The 25285-nt window shown below is 49.2% G+C and overlaps 1 protein-coding gene across 1 annotated transcript in view; it reads right to left on the bottom strand.

Moving 5' to 3' along the window:
* The window catches only part of LOC140398806 (uncharacterized), a 119152-nt gene that overhangs the window by 15833 nt on the left and 78034 nt on the right, over positions 1 to 25285 (bottom strand). Inside the window, exons 5-7 of the mRNA XM_072487771.1 lie at positions 11429 to 11518; positions 9752 to 9841; positions 2237 to 2398 (exon numbers count right to left, since the gene is read on the bottom strand). Coding sequence (XP_072343872.1) covers positions 2262 to 2398; positions 9752 to 9841; positions 11429 to 11518 — 317 coding nt within the window. The 3' untranslated portion in view covers positions 2237 to 2261. The remainder of the gene's footprint in view (positions 1 to 2236; positions 2399 to 9751; positions 9842 to 11428; positions 11519 to 25285) is intronic.

Here is a 25285-nt window from a genome sequence, read left to right as displayed (position 1 = left end):
AGGCCGCCCCCCCAGCTGTTCCCACTGGCAGCGACCAGGTGTGGATGGCGCCGGCGGGAACCCATCGTATTGGGCAGGCTGCTCGGCCCATCCGGGCCTGAGAATCGCCGTTCGCCCGTTGCAAATGGCGAGCGGTGATTCTCCCAGCAGCCAGCCGTGATTCTTGCCGCGCCGCTTTGGGGGGCGTCGGGGCGGCATGGCGGGACGCACGCGGCGCCCCAGCGATTCTCCCACCCGGTTGGGGGGGGGAGAATTCCGCCCATGAGGTTTAAATGAGAACTTATTCAGAATAATTAATTATAATCATATTAGGTATTATTTCAGTGCAACTTAACTGGGAAATCCGCTAAGAGTTAATCCAGGTAATACTCTCAATTTCTCACATTTTACAAGTTGCTTGAGGTTGTTGTTACAAGTTACAAGTTTGTTTTAATACACTATCACTATTTGTGTGTGGAATCACTCCTGGAGTGAAGTATCCTTTCCTCACAGTTTTACAAATGAAATAAAATATTCAGGTTTCTGTCTGGTATCCGAGCAATTGTTGGGATCTGGTACTGGATCATAATTTATACATCTGAGTGGCAAGAGTTCTGTCAAATAGACAAGTAGCGACAACTAATGGGATGAGAGGAGATGAAAACAAAATGTAAAACATAAAAATGAGTAAAAATAAATGGCATAGCTCCTGGTAATTGGGAAAGATACGAAGCAGAACACAGGGTGAGAAAGCTCCAAAGTAAGAGCTCCAAAAAGGGAGTATATAAAGAAGCTTGCAAAAAATATCAAAATCAACACCAACAATGTGTACAATTATATTAGAAAAAAGAGAGCAAGGGCAGCACGGTGGCACAGTAGGTTAGCACTGCAGCCTCATGGCGCCGAGGTCCCAGGTTCGATCCCGGCTATGGGTCACTGTCCGTGTGAAGTTTGCACATTCTCCCCGTGTTTGCGTATGTTTCGCCCCCACAACCCAAAAGATGTGCAAGTTAGGTGGATTGGCCACTCTAAATTGCTCCTTAATTGGAAAAAAAAATGAGTTGGGTACTCTAAATTTTTTTTAAATGACAAAAAGAGAGCGCTGAGGAGCAATGTGGGGCCCTTAAACTGATGAGGTCAATGAAAGTAAAGAAATGGCAGAAACCTTGAATAAATGCGCCGATGCATGCCATTGGAGAATGAGGTCAGCATGACCAATGTCCCATGGAAATCAATACCAAATCAGGGACAGCTAGTCGCCAAAGTTAATGTAAGTAAAATAACAGCACTAAACAGTGACAATTCTCCAGGAGCATTTGGTTTCATTCACAGGGTTTTAAAGGATATAGATGAGAAAGATGCCCGAACTACAATCCTTAACTAAAGTTTTCTTAATTTGGGAAGCATTGCTTTAGATTACAAATTTGTGCATATCATGCTGCTACTTAAGACAGATGAGGGGCTGGTTTAGCACAGGGCTAAAGAGCTGGCTTTTAAAGCAGACCAAGGCAGGCCAGCAGCACGGTTCAATTCCCGTACCAGCCTCCCTGAACAGGCACCGGAATGTGGTGACTACTTTTCACAGTAACTTCATTTGAAGCCTACTTGTGACAATAAGCGATTTTCATTTCATTTTTTTCATTCATGAGAGAAGAAAACTAGGGAATTATAGACCGGTTAGCCTAACAACCATTGAGAAATTGCTCGAGTCTGTAATTAAGGACAGAGTAACTGAACACCTTGAGCATTTTTCAATCAGGTTGTGCCCTCCAGTACAGCTCGGCCAATTAGGAAACATCCCACTCTCCCAAATCATGCAGCATTGGCACCCATTAAATAAAAAGTTGGGTGCTGTGTCGCTCCATCATTTTCCCACTCTATTCCACAACTCATGTTTGGTTTGCCTTCCTTTGCTCTTTCTATCTCATCTAGCCTTCATGTTGGCTGAGAAATATATGTTAAGCTTTTATAAAAGAGTAAATAGTAAGCATGATTCTATAGTCCAGCACTTTCAATTCCAAATGTGCGGAGCCCATGCTTTTTCACAGTTCGCACATGGACAGCGCGCGATCAAGATTCATTGTTCATATATTCCCACAATACAGCCTTTAATTAGCCACATCCTCCTTCAGTGACTCCAGGTTGGGCGGGGGAAAGCTAGATCAGGAGCTCACATAAATTATTTAAATCCTCTGACTACAATATTTTAAAGCGGGCTCCTCATCACCACCACATTACATTAATGCTTGTAACTTACTTAAGTGGAATCTGGCAAGATAGGACTAATTCTTTTTGTAAAATAGTTTAAATTCATCCAGATAGTCGTCGACTGTTAGAATAGTGGCACCTCCAAAAAGCCTTCCCTTAGCCAGCATTATTACTGAAGCCTCGTCCTCTTTCAAAACCTCTGCAGCATCATCTAAGGAAAACAGGGGATGTTTAAAGTATTTAATATTAATATCTATTTCCTTTTCCTTATCACTGTGAACTCTCTTATCTTGTGCTCGGCTTTAAAATGCCATTTCACCAGTGATGCCAATGATTTTGCTTTGCACTCAGATCGATTTTGTGATAGTGCATTGACTAGATTAGTCTGCACTGTATTGGTGTACATTGATTGTCATCATTTTTTTTTACTTCTTTTAATGGGATGTGGGTTGGCTAGGACAACAATTTTATTGCCCACCACTAATTGAATTGGAGCTGTGTACGGCACTGGTCAGACCCCATTTGGTGTATTGTGAGCGGTTTTGGACCCCATATCTGAGGAAGGATGTGCTGGCCTTGGAAAGGGTCCAGAGGAGGTTCACAAGATGATCCCTGGAATGAAGAGCCTGTCATTTGAGGAACGGTTGAGGACTCTGGGTCTGTACTCATTGGAGTTTAGAAGGATAAGAGGGAACCTTATTGAAACTTACAGGATACTGCGAGGTCTAAAGTGGACGTGGAGAAGATGTTTCTACTTGGAGGAAAAACTAGAACCAGAGGACACAATCTCAGACAAAAGGGACGATCCTTTAAAACAGAGATGAGGAGGACTTTCTTCAGCCAGAAGGTGGCGAATCTGTCGAACTATTTGTCTCAGAAGGGTGTGGAGGCCGAATCACTGAGTGTCTTTAAGACTGAGATAGATTGGTTCTTGATTAATAAGGGGATCAGGGGTTATGGGGAAAGTCAGGAGAATGGGGATGAGAAAAATATCAGTCATGATCGAATGGAGGAGCAGACTCGATGGGCCGAGTGGCCTAATTTTGCTCCTATGTCTTATTGTCTTCTGGCATCTGGCACGCTGGAGACTTCCAGAGGATGCCGAGATGGTTTATCTGCTTGGCACTTCTGCTGAAAATTGTTGCAAATACTTCAGCCTTATCTTTTGCACTGATGTGCTGGGCTCCTCCATCATAAGGATGAGGGTAGTTGTGGAGGCTCCTCCTTCAGTGAGTTGTTTAATTGTCCACCACCATTCATGGCTGGACACCTCATTTTCTGGTATGCCTGGTGTTCCTCCTGGCATGCCCTTCAGCACTCTTCATTGAACCAGGCTTGGTTCCCTGGTTTGGTGGTAATGGTAGAGTGGGAGATACACTAGGCCATGAGGTTATAGATTGCAGTTGAGTACAATTGTGCTGCTGTTGGATGCTCAGTTTTGAGTTGCTAGATCTGTTTGAAATCTATTCCATTTAGCGCAATGGTAGTGCTACACAACACAATAGAAGATATTCTTATTGTGAAGACAGGATTTAATCTTCAAAGGTACTGTGCGATTTTCACTCCTATCAAAACTGTCATGGCAAAGGTCCCTGTGGGAGTGGTATGGGAAGCACTAAAAGCGGTGGTCAGAGGAGAGCTGATCTCCATTGGGGCCCACAAAAGGAAAACAGAGGCCAAGGAAAGGGAAAGATTACTGGGGGAGATTTTAAGGGTGGATAGGGAATTTGCAGAGACCCCGGAGGAGGAATTGTACAGGGAGAGGAGACGACTCCAGACGGAATTTGACCTTCTGACCACCAGAAAGGCGGAGGTACTGTGGAGGAAGGCACAGGGGAGGAGGTATGAATATGGGGAAAAGGCTAGTCGCCTGTTGGCTCATCAATTGCGAAAGAGGGCAGCAGCGAGGGAGATAGGAGGAATTAGAGACGAAAGGGGAGACACGGTGCGAAGGGCAGGAAAGATAAATGAGGTGTTCAAGACCTTCTATGAGGAACTGTATAGGTCTCAACCCCCAGAGGGAGAGGAGGGGATGCGGCAGTTCCTGGACCAATTGAGGTTCCCGAAAGTGGAGGAGCGGGGGGTGGTAGGCCTGGGGGCACCGATTGGGGTGGACGAGGTTATTAAGGGACTGGGAAGCATGCAAGCAGGGAAGGCCCCAGGACCAGACGGGTTCCCGGTGGAGTATTACAGAAAATATGTGGACTTGTTGGCCCCGTTGATGGTGAGGACGTTCAATGAGGCCAGGAAAGGGGGGACTCTACCCCCGACGATGTCGGAGGCGACGATATCGTTAATTTTGAAGAGGGATAAAGATCCGTTGCAGTGCGGGTCCTATAGACCCATTTCATTATTGAACGTGGACGCCAAATTGTTGGCAAATGTACTGGCATCGAGGATAGAGGACTGTGTCCCGGGGGTGGTGCACGAAGACCAGACAGGGTTCGTAAAAGGGAGACAACTGAATGTTAATGTGCGACGACTATTAGGGGTGATAATGATGCCCCCAGTGGAGGGGGAGGCAGAGATAGTGGCGGCAATGGACGCAGAGAAGGCATTTGATAGGGTGGAGTGGGAGTATTTATGGGAAGTGTTAAGGAGGTTTGGGTTTGGGAACGGGTTTATTAGCTGGGTTAGACTTCTTTATGGGGCTCCAACGGCAAGCGTAGTTACAGGTCGACATAGATCGGAGTATTTCCGACTATATAGGGGAACAAGACAGGGATGCCCCGCTGTCTCCATTGTTGTTCGCGTTGGCAATTGAACCTCTGGCCATGGCGTTGAGAGACTCCAGGAAATGGAGAAGGGTGATTAGAGGGGGAGAAGAACACCGAGTCTCGTTATACGCGGATGACCTATTGTTATACGTGTCGGACCCAGCGGGGGGGATGATAGAGGTTATGCGAATTTTGAGGGGGTTCGGGGATTTCTCGGGGTATAGGCTAAACATAGGGAAGAGTGAATTATTTGTGATACATCCAGGGGACCAGAGTAGAGAGATAGAAGGCTTGCCTCTAAGGAAAGTGGAAAGAAACTTCCGATACCTGGGGATTCAGATCGCTAGGAGCTGGGGAACCTTGCACAGACTTAATCTGACACGGTTGGTAGAACAAATGGAGGAGGACTTCAAGAGGTGGGACATGCAGCCTCTATCGCTGGCGGGCAGGGTGCAAGCAATTAAGATGATGGTCCTCCCGAGGTTCTTATTTGTATTTCAATGTCTCCCTATACTAATCACCAAGACCTTTTTTAATAAAATAGACAGGAGCATCACGAGCTTCGTGTGGGCAGGGAAAGTTCCGAGAGTAAGGAGGGGGTTCCTTCAGCGTAGTAGGGACAGAGGAGGATTGGCACTACCGAACTTGGGCGATTACTATTGGGCCGCCAATGTGGCAATGATACGGAAATGGATGATGGAGGGTGAGGGAGCGGCGCGGAAAAGACTGGAGAGAAAGTCCTGTAAAGGGACGAGTTTAGAGGCGCTGGTGACGGCGCCGCTACCGATCTCACCTAAAAAGTTTACCACGAACCCGGTGGTTGCGGCAACATTGAATATCTGGGGACAGTGGAGGCGACAGAGAGGGGTGCGGGGAGCCCTGGTGGGGTCCCCAATCAGGAACAACCATAGGTTCGCCCCAGGAAGAATGGATGGAGGATTTCAGAGCTGGTACCAGTTGGGAATTAGGAGGGTGGGAGATTTATTTATAGATGGGACTTTTGCGAGCTTGGGAGCATTGGAGGAAAAGTATAAGTTGCCCTGGGCAAATTTCTTGAGATATATGCAGGTGAGGGCGTTTACTAGACAACAGGTGAGGAATTTCCGTTGCTCCCGACACAGGGGATACAGGACAGGGTGCTTTCAGGGGTGTGGGTCGGAGAGGGCAAGGTGTCAGAGATTTACCGAGAGATGAGGGAAGAGGGGGAGGAGTCGGTGGGCGAACTAAAAGGAAAGTGGGAAGAAGAACTAGGGGAGGAGATAGAGGAGGGTATGTGGGCTGATGCCCTAAGCAGGGTAAATTCCTCTTCCTCATGCGCCAGGCTTAGCCTGATTCAATTTAAGGTGCTACATAGAGCACACATAACGGGAGCAAGATTGAGCAGGTTCTTTGGAGTGGAGGACAAATGTGGGAGGTGTGGCGGGAGCCCGGCAAACCACGCACATATGTTTTGGGCGTGCCCGGCACTGGAAGGGTATTGGAAGGGAGTGACGGGAGTGATTTCGCAGGTGGTGAAGGCCCAAGTCAAACCAGGCTGGGGGTTAGCTCTATTTGGAGTTGCGGAAGAGCCGGGAGTGCAGGAGGCGAAAGAGGCCGACGTTGTGGCCTTTGCGTCCCTAGTAGCCCGGCGCAGGATCCTACTCACGTGGAAGGAGGCGAAACCCCCCGGACTGGAGGCCTGGGTAAATGATATGGCGGGGTTCATTAAACTGGAGCAGATAAAGTTTGCCCTGAGAGGATCGGCTCAAGGAGTCACCAGGCGGTGGCAGCCATTTCTCGACTACCTAGGGGAACGTTAGAGGGAAGACAGATGACCAGCAGCAGCAACCCAGGGGGAAGGGGGGGAGGGGGGAGGGGGGGGGGGTTTAATTTAGTTTAGGTCAAAGATAAAGGGGTTTTGTTACTTGTGTATTGTTAAAAATTTCTGTATTGTTATTGTTGCGTTTGCTTTGTAAGAGGGGAAAAATTGTTGTTTGGGAAAAAAATTTCAATAAAACATATTTTTTTTAAAAAACTGTCTGAAACAGGTCGATTGGTGGGGATGAGGTCAAGTAGGTTTTCCCCGCTTGTTGGTTCCCTCACCACCTGCGGCAGACCTAGTCTAGTTTGGTTGGTTGTTGTCCTACCAAGCCACTCTTGGTGTTGGATATTGTAGTTCCCCACCCAGTTTTCATTCTGTACCATTGCCACCCTCAATGCTTCCCCAAGTTGTGTTCAATGTGGAGTAGTACTGATTCACCAGTTGAGGGTGGAATTGGTTGGTCGGCGATAACCAATAGTTCCATGCCCATGTCTGACCTGAAGCCATGAGACTTCATGTGGCTCAAAGTCGATGTTGAGAATTCCAAGGGCAACTCCCTCCCGACTGTCAGCCACTGTGCAGAGCCACCTCTGGTGAGTCAGTCCTGTTGATGGGGTAAGGCACACCTAGGGATGGTGTTTGTGAGATCTGGGACATTGTAAGATATGACGTGAGTATGAGTCAGGCTGTTGCTTGACTACTCTGTGGGACAGCTTTTTCAATTTCAGCACAAGGTCCCAGATGTTCGTCAGGAAGACTAAACACGCCAGCAGGCCTGAGTTGTTTACAGTGCCTAGGTTGATGCATTTTTGTTGGCTTTGTAGCAGTTTTGATACAACTAAGTGGCTTGCTCGACCATTTCAGAGCACAATTAAAATTACTGTAAACCTGGAGTCAGGCCAGACCAGGTAGGGATAGCAGATTACCTTCTTTAAAGGACATTAGTGAACCAGACGGGTTTTCACAACGATCAACAATGGTATCATGGTCACGAATACCCAGACTAGCTTTTTAATTCCGGATGTATTAATTCAAACACATGTCCCAGAGCATTAGCCTGGGCTTCTAGATTAGGGTTACCATTACTCCACCACCTTCTCTTCTGTTTGTGCATGTGTGTCTGTATGTTTGAGGTTGTGATTGTTTTGTTGCATTTACTTTTTGGATATTACTTGCCATGTGAGAGTACCTTTAAGAAATGGGTGTTTATAAATGGGTGTGTATATAAATATTTGTAGTGAGAGTACCTTTAAGAAATGGGTGTTTATGACTGCAGTGATGTCAGAGAGTGGGTGGAGATGGGCTGTCTGTCAGCTTTTTACTTTCGTTTTAGGCTGTTTGCTGCAGGGTGTGTTTTAGTTTCGTTTTCAGAGCTGGATGGCTGCAGTCACAGACAGAAGGTATATTAGAGTCTCTCTCTGTAATCTAAAGAATGTAAATCGATCCTTTGGTGATTTAAAACTAATAACTGCTCTTGGTAGTGACTTTAACCTGATGTGTTTCTGTTTAAAGTTTTTTTTAAAAGTCTTCTGGATGTTAAAAGGACAGCTTACAGATTACTTAGTGTTGTATTCTTTGGGGGTTGTATTTGAATTAATGGTTGCTAAGATGTTCACTGTTTGTTTTAAAAAGGTTAACTTGAATTCATAGAATAAACATTGTTTTGCTTAAAAAAATACTTTTCCATTTCTGCAGCACCACACCTGTAGAGTGGGCCGTGTGCTCCCCATACCACAATCTATTAAAAGTTGTGGGTCAGGTGAACTCCATGATACACTTTGGGGTTATCTAAACCCTGGCCCATAACATACTTAAATAAATGATTTATTTTGATTAAAATTTACCAACAAACTTTCTTATGTCTATTCTTTAAAGTCACAATTGTTAGTGGGCTAGTGTGCGGTCAACTCCAGCCCCAGAGTTACATTTAACCAATAATTCTTATAAAAATTCCCGAAATCTTTGCCTAATAATTAGTCACCAGGATTGTAAATTGAAATACATTTACTGTTTATAACAGGAATGATGATGAAATATGCAGTAAACATAACTGGAAAACATCGAGCTAACCTACTACCCCATTTTACTGTCCCACCCTCGAGCCACAAGACAGACAAATGCATCCTGTCTATTTAATAAGGTATTTCTATGTGCAAACAAATTATTCTTTATAACAGAAGGAACATGAGATAGTGGGTAAGAATGGTTCTTAATCAAAAGTCCCTCAAGTGGGATCCAAATCCAGGCTACAAGATGATGGCTGTATCTTTCCACAGTGCATGTTGCCATGCTCAGCAAATAATCTTACAAAATTAGTGAGCATAACATCTCAGTTTATATGTGAAGATTAAATAAATGAAAAAAAAACATTTTTATTCATAGAATCCCTACAGTGCAGAAGGAGGACATATAGCCCATCGAGTATGCACCGACTCTCCGAATGCCCACGACCCCGCCCCAACCCTGTAACTCGTAATGATGATGGCTAGTCCAACTAACCTGCACATCTTCGGACTGTGGGAGAAAACCAGAGCACCCAGAAGAAACTCACACAGGTACAGGGAGAACGTGCAAGCTTCATACAGAAAGTCACCCAAGGCCGGAATTGAATCCGGGTCCCTGGTGCTGTTAACAACTTGTGCCACCATGCCACTCTGTGCTATTGGATTGCACAAGTTGTTATCTTGTACCATTTTTCATCCAATGTTGATCAATTTACTCTGGATAAAATTAAAAGCCTGAGGTGCTGGAACAGGACTTCAGTGGCACTAACCCTGTTGTAAATTAATCATGATACCTGAAGGAGAGGCGAAGATTATATTCAGAAGCAGGAGCATTGGAGGAAGCAGGCAATGAAGTAAGCTGGCAACCAAATCAGTAAAGTAGGTGGCAGACTTCACGGAGATGAACCTGTATGTCCTTGTAATGAACATGCAGAGCAAGAGCGACAAGTCTATTTAGGGTGACAGCCAGAGATCTGGCAAAAGTTTTTCTGCTATGATATACTATGGTTTTTGGACATGAAACAACCCAGTGGGGTACTAACCTGGACAAACCGGAATACACATGGAGCAGTCTATGCCACGTTTATTTTTCGCACAATATTGCTTGCAGGCTTTCACAGAAACACCACACACTTGAAAAAGAATAACATTATTATACTGAATACTTTATTAGCTACTTTGGTGCACATTGATTTAAGTCATGAAATAAGGAAGAATTCTCACTAAATCTATTTGGTATTTATCGGTACTTCTTTTCTGAACATATGGTCATTTTTTTCAAACTACATAAATGGCTTGAAGATAAAAAAAGGTATGAAGATCTCCCTAATTAGCTTAGGTTTGCCCCTTAAACTCATGGAAACTTCTTTGCCTTCCAGAATCATGGACAGGATTCTCCGTTCCCGGGACATCCGGAATCAGTTCCCTGATAGGATGAAGAATCGGGCGCCGAGGTGAAATCGGGACTGGCGCCCGAGCGCGATGCTCGGGGGGGGGTGGTTGGACACAAAAAACCCACAGTGGGTCTAAATAATCAATTTGCATCTATTTGCATCTATTTAGCGGGCATGAAAATGAAATGAAATGAAAATCGCTTATTGTCACAAGTAGGCTTCAAATGAAGTTACTGTTTAAAGCCCCTAGTCGCCACATTCCTGCGCCTGTTCGGGGAGGCTGTTACGGGAATTGAACTGTGCTGCTGGCCTGCCTTGGTCTGCTTTCAAAGCCAGCGATTTAGCCCTGTGCTAAACAGCCGATGCTCCGGCCTGCCATGGTTCTCTGCTCCCCACAACCAAGAATCACATGGGCGCAGACCATTTGTGGCCTCAGCAATTGTGACCATGACGTGGTGGACCTTGCAGCGGGCCAAGGGGGCAACTGTTGCCCCCCTGGTCCACCGCGAGGTCCATCACGACAGGTTTCGCTGGTAGAGACTATTGCCCCGCCCCCCAACAGTGCACTGCCTGCCTTCGCTTCATCCAACAGATCCCTCCCTTCTCCCTCCCCCAACAGGGACCCCTGTAATAGGAAAAATTCCCAAGGATCTCCGTAATAGGGATCCCCCTTAAACAGACCCCCTGCCTAAAGGAACCCCCTCAACAGATCCCCCCCCCCCCCCCCCACACACACACACACAGGGGCAGTAGGAAGTAATATAGCTGTAATACTTACCTTACAGCTTCACATGCTCATTCCTCGAAGGAGAGCAGCCTGCATCTGATTCCTACAGATCCATTATCTGCAAGCCATTCACAGCTTTCGAGTAGTGGTCTGTGATTGATAGCTTGTACAAACCATCTTTGATCCATTCATATCCCTTCATGTTTCAGTGGCCTAAGTGGTGAAACCCCAATGTTGTAAACATTGACCACATCAAAGAGATGTAAGTGCATCCCTATCACTCAAGCATGTGATTTCACTGCATTTACAGGGACTACTTTTAGTGCAGATCCGGCCGCCTTTTAATGATGGTGCCACAATCTAGGAGCTGACCTTGCCCCACTTGAATGACTGTGCAAACCATGCCCCCAGATTCTCTTTGTACTGAGTGCCAGAAAATATGGAATGAAACCTCGGTTGTGTAGCTGGAGAGATACGTGCTGGTTTTCAGTCTGATCCTGATACTCTGACAAATGTTGGAACAATTTGACATGTAGCTTATGCAGTGAACATAGAATTCAATGTTTGTTCAACCAAAAAGAGAAGGTTAGCAATCATACCTTCAGCGAAAGAAGTCTTCACAATACCAGTGCAATCACAAATCTGATCCTCAAAACCGCACTTTGTTCCAGGAAATCCTGACGCACACACTTTTAAAAAATCAGAGATGGTATTGAGAAAAAAATTCCCTAATGTAAAAGCTGGAATATAAAAATAAATGCTTTCCAGGGGCGCTGGAGGGGAGGCCAGTGGCGCTGTTAAGTGTATATGGCCACAATTGGGACGATGTGGGATTTGCAAAGAAGGTGTTTGGGGCCATCCCCGACTTGGACACCCACGAACTGATAGTGGGGGGGGGACTGGAACTTGGTGCAGGAGCCAAGGTTGGACAGGTCACGGCCGTGCTCGCTGGCCCCATCAGGGGGGGGGTGGGGGTCGAAGGCATTAGCTGGGCTAATGGTGGAAATGGGAGGGGTGGACCCTTGGAGGTTTCTGCACCCGAGGGAGCGGGAGTACTCGTTTTTCTCAGCAGTCCACAAGGTAAATTCGCAGATCGACTTTTCCGTGGTGCGGAAGGCTTTGTTGGCTGGGGTTAACGGGTCGGAATACTCGGCAATTGCAGTGTCAGATCATGCTCCGCATTGGGTGGGTATGGTGCTGGAGAAGGGGGTAGCGCAGAGACCAGGGTGGAAATTAGATGTGGGACTTTTCGGGGACCAAGTGTTCTGTGACAAAATTGAAAAGGTAATTAAGGAATATGTAGGTTTCAAATGTATGAGTGAGGTGTCGAAGGCGGTCGTCTGGGAGGCTCTAAAGGCGGTGGTGAGGGGGAGGTAATCTTGTTTAAGGCCAGGGTGGACAAGGAGGAGAGGTTGGAGCGGCAGAGGATAATAGATGAGATGTTGGATGTAGATAGGAGTTATGCAGAGGATGGAGACCCAGCAAAGCTGGAAAAGCGGAAAGAACTACTGGCGAGCTTTGACCGACTATCTACCAGCAAGGGGTGCAGTTTACGAACATGGAGATAAGGCGGGTCTGCTCCGGAGGGAAGCAGCGGCAAGGGAAATTGTACAGGTGAGGAATAGGGCAGGGAGGTTGGTGGTGGCGCCGGATCTGATTAATAAGGTTTTTGAGGAATTTTATGAGAGGTTGTACAGGTCAGAGTCATCCGGGGAAGATCGTGAGATGCAGGAATATCGAGGAGGGTTGGAGTACCCAAGGTTAGGGGAGGGGACAGGGCTACATTAGAAGGAGCGAAATGGGAGCAGGAGATAAAGGATGTGATTGGGAGGATGCAGTCGGGGAAGGTGGCAGGGCCGGATGGGTTTCCGGTGGAATATTATAAAAAATTCAAGGATAAGCTGGCACCCCTGAATGTGGGAATGTTTGAAGAGGCGATAGAGAAGGGGGTGTTGCCACAAACCTTGGGGCAGGCATCGATCACCCTGTTGATAAAAAAAGATAAGGATCCAACGGAGTGTGGGTCGTATAGGCCCATATCACTTCTGAATGTGGACGCAAAAATATTGGCGAAGGTACTGGCGGGTAGGTTGGAGGAGTGCCTCCCGAAGGTGATAGGTGAAGATCAGACGGGGTTCGTGAGAGGGAGGCAGCTCTTTTCAAACATTAGAAGGGTATTGAACGTCATTATGGCACCGGCAGAGGGGAAGGAAACAGAGGTGGTTGTGGCATTGGACGCTGAGAAGGCGTTCGACCGGGTGGAATGGGGTACTTGATGGCAGTTATGGAGCGGTTTAGGATTGGACCAAGATTTTTGAATTGGGTAAAGCTACTATATAAGGAGCCGAGGGGGAGTGTCCGCACAAACAACATCAGCTCGAGATACTTTTCTCTCCACCGTGAGACGAGGCAGGGATATCCTATGTCCCTCCCTGCTGTTTGCACTCGCGATTGAGCCGTTGGTCATCGCATTAAGATGTTCGGGGGTATGGAATGGAATAGTGCGGGGGGGGGGGGGGGGGATAGAGCATAGGGTGTCCTTATATGCCGATGACTTGCTGTTATACGTGTCGGAGCCGAGTGTGTCAATAGGGGGAATATTGGAGCTGCTTCGAGTGTTTGGGTCTTTCTCGGGGTACAAGCTGAATCTAAACAAGAGTGAGTATTTTGTGGTATCTCGGCCGGGTGTGGGGGCAGGGGTGGGGGGGCTGCCATTCCGTAAGACAGGGACTCACTTTAGGTACTTGGGGGTGCAGGTTGCCCGGGAGTGGGGGAGGCTCCACGGGTGCAACATTTCTAGTTTGGTGGGGAGAGTGAAAACGGATCTGGCAAGGTGGGATGGTCTCCCTCTTTCACTGGCGGGTCGGATACAAGCGGTTAAAATGAACGTGTTGCCACGATTTCTGTTTATTTTTCAATGCCTGCCAATTTTCCTGCCAAAGGCTTTTTTCAGACAGATTGAGGGAAGGATTACGTCGTTCATATGGGGAGGGAAGGTGGCCAGAGTTCGAAAGGTGCTACTACAGAGGGGAAGGCAGGCAGGGGGTTTGGGTCTTCTGAACCTGATGTATTACTACTGGGCAGCGAATGTGGAGATGGTGCGGAGCTTGGTAAGAGGGGTTGATTCCCAGTGGGTCAGAATGGAGGAGAGTTTGTGCAAGGGGTCAGGAATGAAAGCACTAGCAACAGCGCCGCTCCCGATAGCCCTGGAGAAGTACTCAGGGACTCCGGTAATAATAGCTTCACTGAGAATTTGGAGGCAGTTTCGGGTTGGGGGCAGGGTCAAGGGAAATGCCGATTCGGGGGAACCACAGATTTGAGCCAGGGAGGTGGGGTGGAAATTTTCGGAAATGGGAGGAGAAGGGGATTAAGACACTAAAAGATTTGTTTCTTCGGGGTCGGTTTGCAGGATTGAAGGAGCTGGAAGCGAAGGATGGGCTGGAGCAGGGGGAAATGTTTAGATACATGCAGGTTCGGGATTTTGCCAGAAAGGAGATACAGAACTTCCCGGAGGAGCCGGCCTCCACATTGCTGGAGGAGGTGCTGATGACAGGCGGACTGGAGAAGGGAGAAGGGGGTAGTGTCAGTGGTCTACAGAGCTATTTTGGAAGAGGAGAAGGCACCACTGGAGGGGATCAAAGCAAAGTGGGAGGAAGAGTTGGGAGAGGATATGGGGGAGGGGTTCTGGTGTGAGGTGCTCCAGAGAGTGAACGCCTCCACCTCGTGTGCAAGGTTGGGGCTGATACAGCTGAAGGTGGTATACAGAGCACACCTCACGAGGGCGAAGATGAGCCGATTCTTTGAAGGAGTTGAAGATGTGTGTGAACGTTGCAGTGGGGGGGGGGGCGGGGCGCTAATCACGTTCATATGATTTGGTCCTGTCCAAAGTTAGAGGATTACTGGTAGGAGTTTTTTAGAGTAATGTCTAAAGTGGTGCACATGAAACTGGACCCGGGCCCCGGGAGGCCATGTTCGGGGTGTTGGACCGTGCCAGGGTTGGAAACGGGAGCGGAGGCAGATGTTGTAGCCTTCACCTCTTGATCGCCCGAAGATGGATCCTGGTGGGTTGGAGAGCAGCCTCTCCACCCGGTGCCCTGGCGGGGCGGGGGGGGGATCTGTTGGAATTCTTGACTCTTGAGAAGGATGGGATCGTTGTTATTGATATGGGGATTGACATATTTGTTACTGATTATTGCTTATTGTTGGTGGGGGTAAATTTGGGAGAAAATGCAAAAAAGGAGGAGAATAAAGAAATATTTTTTAAAAAAAATAAATGCTTTAAGAATGAAGGTTATTAACCTTTCATCAAATCCCCTAGCAGCAGTTTAATACTGAAGTATTGCGGGGAACTCTACTTGAATTGCATTAAATCGTTTTTTTTAGTCTTTTGGTTAGTCAACATTTCTTACTTAAGGGCATATGAATTGATACAATGGGCGGGATTCTCCGTTTTGAAGGCAGGACTGAATCGGTGGACTTTTACGACAACTAGATTGGTGCCGGTCCTGGACTGAGTCATGATCTGTTAATGGGCTAGCACCAGGCCGGGTGTAACACGATCGATTCCAATGAAAAACGGTGTCTGATTCGCCGGGGTCAGGATTGCCACTCGGAAGGCTGACAAGCTGCAGCCGTATATTAGCACTCCACTCCCCATAGACACATTCCTCCCAGCCAAAAAGATGACAGCATGGAGAGTGGCACCCTGGTTTGCCATCGCTGAGCTGGAGACCCTGCTGGACAGTTGAGGAGAGGCAGGCCATCCTGTTCATGGGGTGAGAATGAGGTTCTCATGTGCCTCTGTACACTGGGCCTGGGTGCAAGTGGCAGAGGCTGTGAGCGCCGAGGGCCCCACTGCCAGGACCGGCGAGCAGTGCCGAAAGAAGTTGCACAACCTCTTCAGGATGGCCAGGGTGAGTAGGCAGAACTGTGCCCCTGGCACCAACTCACATCCCACACACCAGTAACTGCGCGCCGCCAGATGAAAGACGACCAAACCCCACCCAGCAGCATGCGCGCTCCCCATCCTGCACCATATGCTAGCACCCATACAGGCCACCATAGCTGGGTGCCCAGGCCACGAAGGCCACCAGCTGCACACCTCCCGTGCTGCTCACGTCAGACTGTGTGCTTTCTGGCTCCCCCTCCCCCAGGAGAAGGTGGTGCATAACTACAGGGAGAGTAGACCTGTGGGGACCCCGAACCTGCAGCCCCTCACCACAGCAGAGCAGCAGCCACTGGAGCTGGTCAGTGGTCCCGGAGAGAGAGCAGTTGTAAGGCGGAGGTTGGCATCGGGCAACCATGTGAAACACCGCTGCGTTTCAGTTTCCCATGGCATGCGTGGCATGACCCCCCATTTCACCACCCCCACATCATCCCTTCACGATCGCTCCCCACCACCCACCACCCCAACCCATAATCCAGTTATGCAACATGTCTTGTGTCTTACAGGATCCCCTGGCGACGAGGCAGGCCCTTCTGGTGTTCCGTCGCCCCTAACCGCAAGCAGATTCCAACGACGAGGAGGCAACGGACAGCGAAGAAAGCCCCCAAATGTCAGCCAAGACACCCCGGAGAACCAGTTTGGGAACGACACTGATTTCCCGTCTCAGCTGTCTCTAACACCCTCTACCATCCCAGAGACACTCACCTCGGTTGGGTACTTTAGTGAAGAGACACCTGGGCACCACACATGTGTTGCGGTACATCAGGTGGAGGTAGAAACCCCCGAGGGGGCGGGTGTTCAGAGGGCCACCCGGCCCCAGGGACTAGCTGCTGTCCAGATGGGTCTCGGTCTTCTAGAGAGGGTGGTCCCATCGATAATGGAGATGCAGAGCCAGAGACTACATGAGGGGCTGTCGGCAGTCATCCAGCGCCTACAGGTGCAGTTGGTGGAGTTCAGGGGCAGGAGGCATTGCCGACAATGCACGCCACCCAGGTCAACACTGAACAGGTGGCGTCCACAGTGGACGCCTTGGGGGCGTTGGTGTTGGCCATGGGTTATGTTGTCCAAGGCCTGGGCACTCTGTGCGGGTGGTGGCCGAGGCACAGGACAGCGCTGCCCTGTCACAGGCAGCTATGTACCAGGGCCACCTGGACGTTGCAATCTAGGTAAAAAATGTGATGAGGTCCTACAAGCTGAATTCAGGGAGTTAGGAGTTAAACTAAAAAGTCGGACCTGAAAGGTAGTAATCTCAGGATTGCTACCAGTTCCACAAGCTAGTCAGAATAGGAATGAAGGAATAGATAGGATGAATGCATGGCTCGAGAGATGGAGCAAGAGGGAGGGATTCAAATTCCTGGGACATTGGAACCAGTTCTGGGGAGGTGGGATCACTACAACCCGGTCTGCACCTGGGTAGGACTGGAACCAATGTCCATGGGTGTTTGCTAGTGCTGTTGGGGAGGGTTTAAACTAATGTGGCAGGGGGATGGGAACCAATGCAGGAAGTCGGAGGGAAGTAAAACGGGGACAGAAACAAAAGGCAGTAAGGGGGAAAGTGTAAGGCAGAGAAGCCATAGACAAAAATCAAAAAGAGCCACTGTACAGGGTACAGTGACTCAGGAGAGCTCAGTGAATAGGCCCAGTAATACTAAAAGGAATAAAACGGGAAGTAAAAACATAACTGGAAAACAAAGCAGCAGGTTATTACATGAAGATATGGGTTCAACAATAAGGAAAATTAGGAGAAAAGTTAAAAGAGGTTACTGATAGAGGTGTTAACATAGATACATAGAAGATAGGAGCAGGAGGAGGCCTATTTGGCCCTTCGAGCCTGCTCCGCCATTCATCACGATCATGGCTGATCATCCAACTCAATAGCCTAATCCTGCTTCCTCCCCATAGCCTTTGATCCCATTCTCCCCAAGTGCTATGTCCAGCCGCCTCTTGAATATATTCAATGTTTTAGCATCAACCACTTCCTGTGGTAATGAATTCCACAGGCTCACCACTCTTTCTGTGAAGAAATGTCTCCTTATCTCTGTCCGAAATGGTTTACCCTGAATCTTCAAGCTGTGACCCTTGGTTCTGGACACACCCATCATTGGTAACATCTTCCCTGCATCTACCCTATCTAGTCCTGTTAGAATTTTATAAGTCTCTATGAGATCCCCCCCCGATTTTTCTGAACTCCAGCAAGATCAATCCCAACCTAGTCAATCTCTCCTCATATGGCAGTCCCACCATCCATGGAATCAGTCTGGTAAATCTTTGCTGCACTCCCTCGAGAGCAAGAACATCCTTCCACAGAGGAGACCAAAACTGCACACAATACTCCAAGTGTGGCCTCACCAAGGCCCTGTACAATTGCAGCAACACATCCCTACTTCTATACTTGAAACCTCTTGCAATGAAGACCAACATTGCAATGAAGGTCTCAGGGTAGTTGTCATGGTTGACTTTAACTTTCCAAATATTGATTGGAACCTCTATAGGTCGAACAGTTCGGATGGGGCAGTTTTTGTACAGTGTGTGCAGGAGGGTTTCCTGACACAATATGTAGAAAGTCCGACAAGAGGTGGGGCCACATTGGATTTGGTACTGGGTAATGAACCAGGCCAAGTGTTAGATTTGTTTGTGGGAGAGCACTTTGGAGATAGTGACCACAATTCGGTGTCTTTCACTATTGCAATGGAGAGGGATAGGGCCATATGGCAGGGCAAGGTTTATAATTAGGGGAGGGGTAATTATGATGCGATTAGGCAAGAATTAGGGAGCATAAGATGGGAACAGAAACTGTCAGGGAAAGGCACAAATGAAAAGTGGAGCTTGTTCAAGGAACAAATACTGCGTGTCCTTGATAGGCATGCCCCTGTCAGGAAGGGAGGAAATGGCCATGTGAGGAAGCCATGGTTCACAAAAGAGGTTGAATGTCTTGTCAAGAGGAAAAAGGAAGAGTATGTAAGGATGAGAAAACAAGGTTCAGTTGGGTCGCTTGAGGTTGACAAGGTAGCAAGGAATGAGCTAATAAAAGGGCTTAGGAGAGCTAGGAGGGGGCATGAGAAGTCCTTGGCGGGTCAGATCAGGGAAAACTTCCAGGGTTTTTACTCTTATGTGAGAAATAAAAAAATGACCAGGGTGAGGTTAGGGCCGGTCAAGGACAGTAGTGGGAACTTGTGCATGGAGTCAGAAGAGATAGGAGAGGCGTTGAATTAATACTTTTCTTCAGTGTTCACCAAGGAGAGGGGCTATGTTTTTGAGGATGAGAGTGTGATACAGGCAGGTAGGCTGGAGGAGGTAGATGTTCGGAGGGAAGATGTATTAGCAATTTTGAAAAACCTGAGGGTCGACAAGTCCCCTGGGCCAGATGGGATATATCCTAGGATTCTTTGGGAGGCAAGGGATGAGATTGCAGAGCCTTTGGCTTTGATCTTTGGGTCCTCACTGTCCACGGGGATAGTGCCAGAGGACTGGAGAGTGGCGAATGTTGTTCCTCTGTTCAAGAAAGGGAATAGGAATGACCCTGGTAATTATAGGCCGGTTAGTCTTACTTTGGTGGTCGGTAAGTTAATGGAAAGGGTCCTGAGGGATAGGATTAATGACCATTTGGAAAGATGCAGCTTAATCCGGGATAGTCAACACGGATTTGTGAAGGGTAAGTCTTGCCTCATAAATTTGATTGAATTCTTTGAGGAGGTAACTAAGTGTGTAGATGAAGGTAGAGCAGTTGATGTTGTATACATGGATTTCAGTGAGGCGTTTGATAAGGTTCCCTATGGTCGGCTCTTGAAGAAAGTAAGAAGGTGTGGGATAGAGGGAAATTTGGCCAATTGGATTAGTAACTGGCTATCACATAGAATTTTCAGACAGGAGACCAGTTACCAGCGGTGTACCACAGGGTCCTCTGCTATTTGTGATTTTTATAAATGACTTGGAGGAGGGGGCTGAAGGGTGGGTCAGTACATTTGCTGATGACACCAAGATTGGTGGAGTAGTGGATGAGGTGGAGGGCTGTTGTAAGCTGCAAAGAGACATTGATAGGATGCAGAGCTGGGCTGAAAAATGGCAGATGGAGTTTAACCCTGATAAGTGCGAGGTGATTCATTTGGGTGGGACAAATTCGAATGCGGATTACAGGGTCAACGGCAGGGTTCTGAGGAATGTGGAGGAACAGAGAGATCTTGGGGTTCATGTCCACAGATCTCTGAAGGTTGCCACTCAAGTGGATAGAGCCGTGAAGAAAGCCTATAGTGTGTGAGCATAACACACCCGTAACAGCCTCCCCGAACAGGCGCCAGAATGTGGCGACTAGTGGCTTTTCACAGTAACTTCATTGAAGCCTTCTTGTGACAATAAGCGATTTTAATTTAATTTCATTTCATTTTCATTTCATTTCATTTATTAACAGGGGGCTTGAGTTTAAGAGCCATGGGGTTATGCTGCAACTGTACAGGACCCTGGTGAGACCACATTTGGAGTAGTGTAAAGTTCTGGTCACCTCATTATAGGAAGGATGTGCAAGCATTGGAAAGGGTGCAAAGGAGATTTACCAGGATGCTGCCTGGATTGGAGGGTAGGTCTTATGAGGAAAGGATGAGGGAGCGAGGGCTTTTCTCATTGGAGCGAAGGAGGATGAGAGGCGACTTAATAGAGGTTTATAAGATGATGAGGGGGATAGATGGAGTGGACGTTCAGAGACTATTTCCTCAGATGGGTGTAGCTGTTACAAGGGGGTATAACTATAAGGTTCGGTGTGGGAGATGTAGGAGGGATGTCCGAGGTAGGTTCCTTACTCAAAGAGTGGTTAGAGTGTGGAATGGATTCCCTGCTGTGACAGTGGAGTCGGTTATTGGATAGGCACATGGGGTACACCAGAATGACAGGGAGTGGGGTAGCTTGATCTTGGTTTTCGGACAAAGCTCGGCACAACATTGTGGTGAATATATTCACCATAATGCATGACACTGTAACCATTGTATCCCCCTAATGTAACCTATGACCTGGATATGGTGATACGAGCTGCTTCCAAGTACTGTACTGTAACCCCAGTGGACTCCGCCCTCACCGGGGCCACCTGCGAGTGGCACTCATCTGCACAACCGACTCTGGTTGGCAAGTTCACAACTAATAAAGCCTTACGTTCACTCGCTCTCTTGGCCTCTTGGTGAATTGAAGGTATATCAATTTATTAGTCGTCGCCGGCACCATGGAAGCTGCTCTAAAGCCAGACAGGCTCGAACTCGACGCCCGCGCGTCCAAAGCCAAGGAAATATTTGAACATTGGCTTTGGTGCTTCGAGGCCTACATCGACTCCTCCACAACGACTCCCTCAGAGACCCTCAAACTGCGACTCCTCCACGCTCGGGTGAGCCATCGAATCTCGGTAATGATTGAGAAAGCGGCCACGTACGAGGAGGCTGTCGCAACCCTCAAGGCGGAGTTCGTGAAGCCCATAAACGAGGTGTTCGCTAGACACCTCCTCACTACTCGCCGTCAACGCGCCGGAGAATCGCTGGCCGAGTATCTGGAAACTCTGACTCTACTCGCGAGGAACTGCAGCTATCGAGATGTGACGGCGGAGGAGCATATGGACTCACAGATCCAGGACACCTATGTGGCGGGGTTCCGCTCAAACTATATCAGGCAGCCTGCTGGAAAACAGGACCTCCGAACTGCGGGACACGGTAAAGCTAGCTACCTCGCTAGAGGTGGCCTACCAGAGCCTCAGTGTGTTCCCCGCAGGCCCGGCGAACCCCTCGTGGACACTATCGTCGTGGCCCCCGCCGGACCCGCCTACGTCGCAGGCCTGCGCTGTGCGTCTGCCATCCCAGCCCGGAGAACCACAATGCTTCATCTGAGGCCAGGGCCAACACCCCCAGCAGCGTTGCCCAGCCCGCTCAGTGATGTGCAGTGACTGCGGGAAAAAGGGGCTCTATGCGAGAGTCTGTCTGGGCCGACCTAAGGCCCAGAAATGGAAAATGCACCAGGCCCGACCTATGGACTCGCAGCCCCACAGACCCCGCAATGTGGCTGCGTGCCTGCCCGGAACGCCCCCTCCTGATGCGTCATCGGCATCGTGTGAATTGTTGGGGCTGCCACCTTGGCCACCGGCCCCAACACCGACCGACACGTGCGACTCATGGGGGCCGCCATCTTGGCCGCCGGCCGCGGAACCGACCGCGCGTGCGACCGATGGGGACAGCCATCTTGGTCGACATCTTCGATCCCATCTGACACGTGCGACACATGGGGGCCGCCATCTTATAATTCCACCAACCATGCAGGCTACCCGCTGGGCGCAGTGACCCTTGACCAGTCGCAGCCAAAACTGCTAAAGATGACGGTCGTCCGGGTCAATGGGCACAAGACCCCCTGCCTCTTCGACTCCGGGAGCACAGAGAGCTTTTTCCACCCCGACACGGTGAGGCGCTGCTCCCTCCACACCTACCCCGCATCACAAACAATCTCCTTTGCCTCCGGGTCTCATTCGGGCCAGATCCGGGGGTACTGTATCGCCAATAACGCGATGCAGGGCGTGGAGTATACCCGCTTTAAGCTCTACGTCCTCCCCCACCTCTGCGTCCCCCTACTGCTCGGATTTGATTTTCAATGTAATCACCGAAGCCTGAGCCTACAGTTCAGCGGACCCTTGTCCCCTCTCACAATATGCAGCCTCGCGACCCTCAAGGTCTCCCCCCCTTCACTCTTTGCGAATCTCACTCCTGACTGTAAGCCCATTGCCACCAGGAGCAGGCGGTACAGCTCGCTAGACATGGTATTTATCAAGTCGGAGGTCCAACGACTGTTGAGTGAAGGGATCATAGAGGCCAGCAACAGCCCCTGGAGAGCGCAAGTGGTGGTCTTCTGGACCGGGGAAAAGAACCGGATGGTTGTGGACTACAGCCAGACAATTAACCGGTTCACACAACTGGATGCATACACCCTCCCCCGCATAGCGGAGATTGTCAACCAGATCGCGCAGTACCGTGTGTTCTCCATGGTCGATCTGAAGTCGGCCTACCACCAGCTCCCAATCCACCCGGAAGAGCGCCACTACACTGCCTTTGAAGCAGCCGGCCGACTCATCCACTTCCTCAGAGTTCCCTTCGGCGTCACTAATGGGGTCTCGGTCTTTCAGAGAACGATGGACCGAATGGACCAGTACGGTTTGCAGGCGACATACTCATACCTGAACAACGTGACCATCTGCGGCCATGATCAGCAGGACCATGACGCCAACCTTCAGAGGTTGCTCCAAGCCACCCAATCCCTCAATCTTACGTATAACAAAGAAAAGTGTGACTTCCGTACTACCGGACTGGCCATCCTCGGCTACGTCGTGGAGAACGGAGTCCTAGGGCCCGACCCCAACCGTATGCAGAACTCCCCCCTCCCCACAGCCTCAAGGCCCTAAAACGATGCCTGGGGCTGTTCTCCTACTACACGCAGTGGGTCCCCAACTACCCGGACAAAGCCCACCCACTTATTCAAACCACCAGTTTCCCCCTGACGGATGAGGCCCGCTCGGCCTTCAGCCGCATCAAGGCCGACATCATCAAGGCCTCAATGCACGTGGTTGACGAGTCCGTCCCCTTTCAGGTAGAGAGCGATGCGTCAGACGTCGCCCTGGCCGCCACCCTCAACCAGGCGGGCAGGCCAGTAGCATTCTTCTCTAGGACCCTCCACGCTTCCGAAATCCGACACTCATCGGTCGAGAAGGAACCACAAGCCACAGTGGAAGCTGTGTGGCACTGGAGGCACTACCTAGCCGGTAGGAGGTTCACCCTCGTCATCGACCAGCGGTCGGTCGCCTTCATGTTTGACAACGCCCAACGGGGCAAAATAAAAAATGACAAAATCCTGAGATGGAGGATCGAACTCTCCATCTACAATTACGATATCAATATCGTCCCGGGAAGCTCAACGAGACCCCAGATGCCCTGTCACGCGGCACATGCGCCAGCGCGCAAGATGACCGACTTCAGGCTATCCACAATGACCTCGGTCACCCGGCTGACCCACTTCATTAAGGCCCGCAATCTGCCCTTCTGCACCGAGGAGGTCAAGGCAATGACCAGGGACTGCCATGTCTGCACGGAGTGCAAACAGCACTTCTACCGGGTGCCAGACAAGGCCCACCTGGTAAAGGCCTCCCTACTGGTAAGTAGTTTTACTTTTCATTGTCTAATTTATTTATTTTTCTTTCGTTTTTTGGAATTGTAGTTGCATAAGTTTACCTAAGGTTTAAGACATGGCAGGAGATCCCAAATCCGTGTCATGCTCCTCGTGTGCGATGTGGGAGCTCAGGGACACGTCCACTGTCCCTGGCTCCTTCACATGCAAGAAGTGTGTCCAGTTGCAGCTCCTGTTAAACCGCTTGACAGCTCTGGAGCTGCGGATGGACTCACTTTGGAGCATCCGCGATGCTGAGGATGTCGTGGATAGCACGTTTAGCGAGTTGGTCACACCACAGGTGAAAGTTACTGAGGGAGATAGAAAATGGGTGACCAAAAGACAGAGCAAGAGTAGGAAGGCAGTGCAGGTGTCCCCTGCGGTCAACTCCCTGCAAAACAGATATACCGCTTTGGATACTGTTGAGGGAGATGGCTCACCAGGGGAAGGCAGCGGCCAGGTTCATGGCACCGTGGCTGGCTCTGCTGTGCAGCTGTGCAGGAAGAAGAATGGCAGAGCTATGGTGATAGGGGACTCAATCGTAAGGGGAATAGACAGGTGGTTCTGCGGACGCAATTGAGAATCCAGGATGGTATGTTGCCTACTTGATGCAAGGGTCAAGGATGTCTCGGAGCGGGTGCAGGACATTGTGGGGGGGGGGGGGGGGGAGGGTGAACAGCCAGCTGTTGTGGTGCACATAGGCACCAACGATATAGGTAACAAACGGGACAAGGTCCTACAAGCTGAATTCAGGGAGTTAGGAGTTAACCTAAAAAGTAGGACCTGAAAGGTAGTAATCTCAGGATTGCTACCAGTGCCACGAGCTAGTCAGGGTAGGAATGTCAGGATAGATAGGATGAATGCGTGGCTCAAAAGATGGTGCAAGAGGGAGAGATTCAAATTCCTGGGGCATTAGAACCGGTTCTGGGGGAGGTGGGACCAGTACAAACCGGACGGTCTGCACCTGGGCAGGACTGGAACTGATGTCCTAGGGGGGTGTTTGCTAGAGCTGTTGTGGAGGGTTTAAACTAATGTGGCAGGGGGATGGGAACCGATGCAGGAAGTTGGAAGGTAGTAAAACAGGGACAGAAACAAAAGGCAGTAAGGGGGAAAGTGTAAGGCAGAGAAGCCACAGTCAAAAATCAAAAAGGGCGACAGTACAAGGTACAGTGACTGAGGGGAGCTCAGTGAATAGGCCCAGTAATACTGAAAGGAATAAAACGGGAAGTAAAAACATTAATGGTAAGCGACGCGGCAGGTTGTTACATGAAAATATGGGTTCAACGACAAGGAAAATTAGGAGAAAAGTTAAGAGGAAATATAACTTAGGAGAGGTTACTGA

This window comes from Scyliorhinus torazame, chromosome 22 (genome assembly GCF_047496885.1).
Source record: "Scyliorhinus torazame isolate Kashiwa2021f chromosome 22, sScyTor2.1, whole genome shotgun sequence".
In the NCBI taxonomy this organism is placed as follows: Eukaryota; Metazoa; Chordata; class Chondrichthyes; order Carcharhiniformes; family Scyliorhinidae; genus Scyliorhinus; species Scyliorhinus torazame.
The sequence above is the reverse complement of the archived record's forward strand: the minus strand, read 5'-3'. Positions and strand labels throughout refer to the sequence as shown.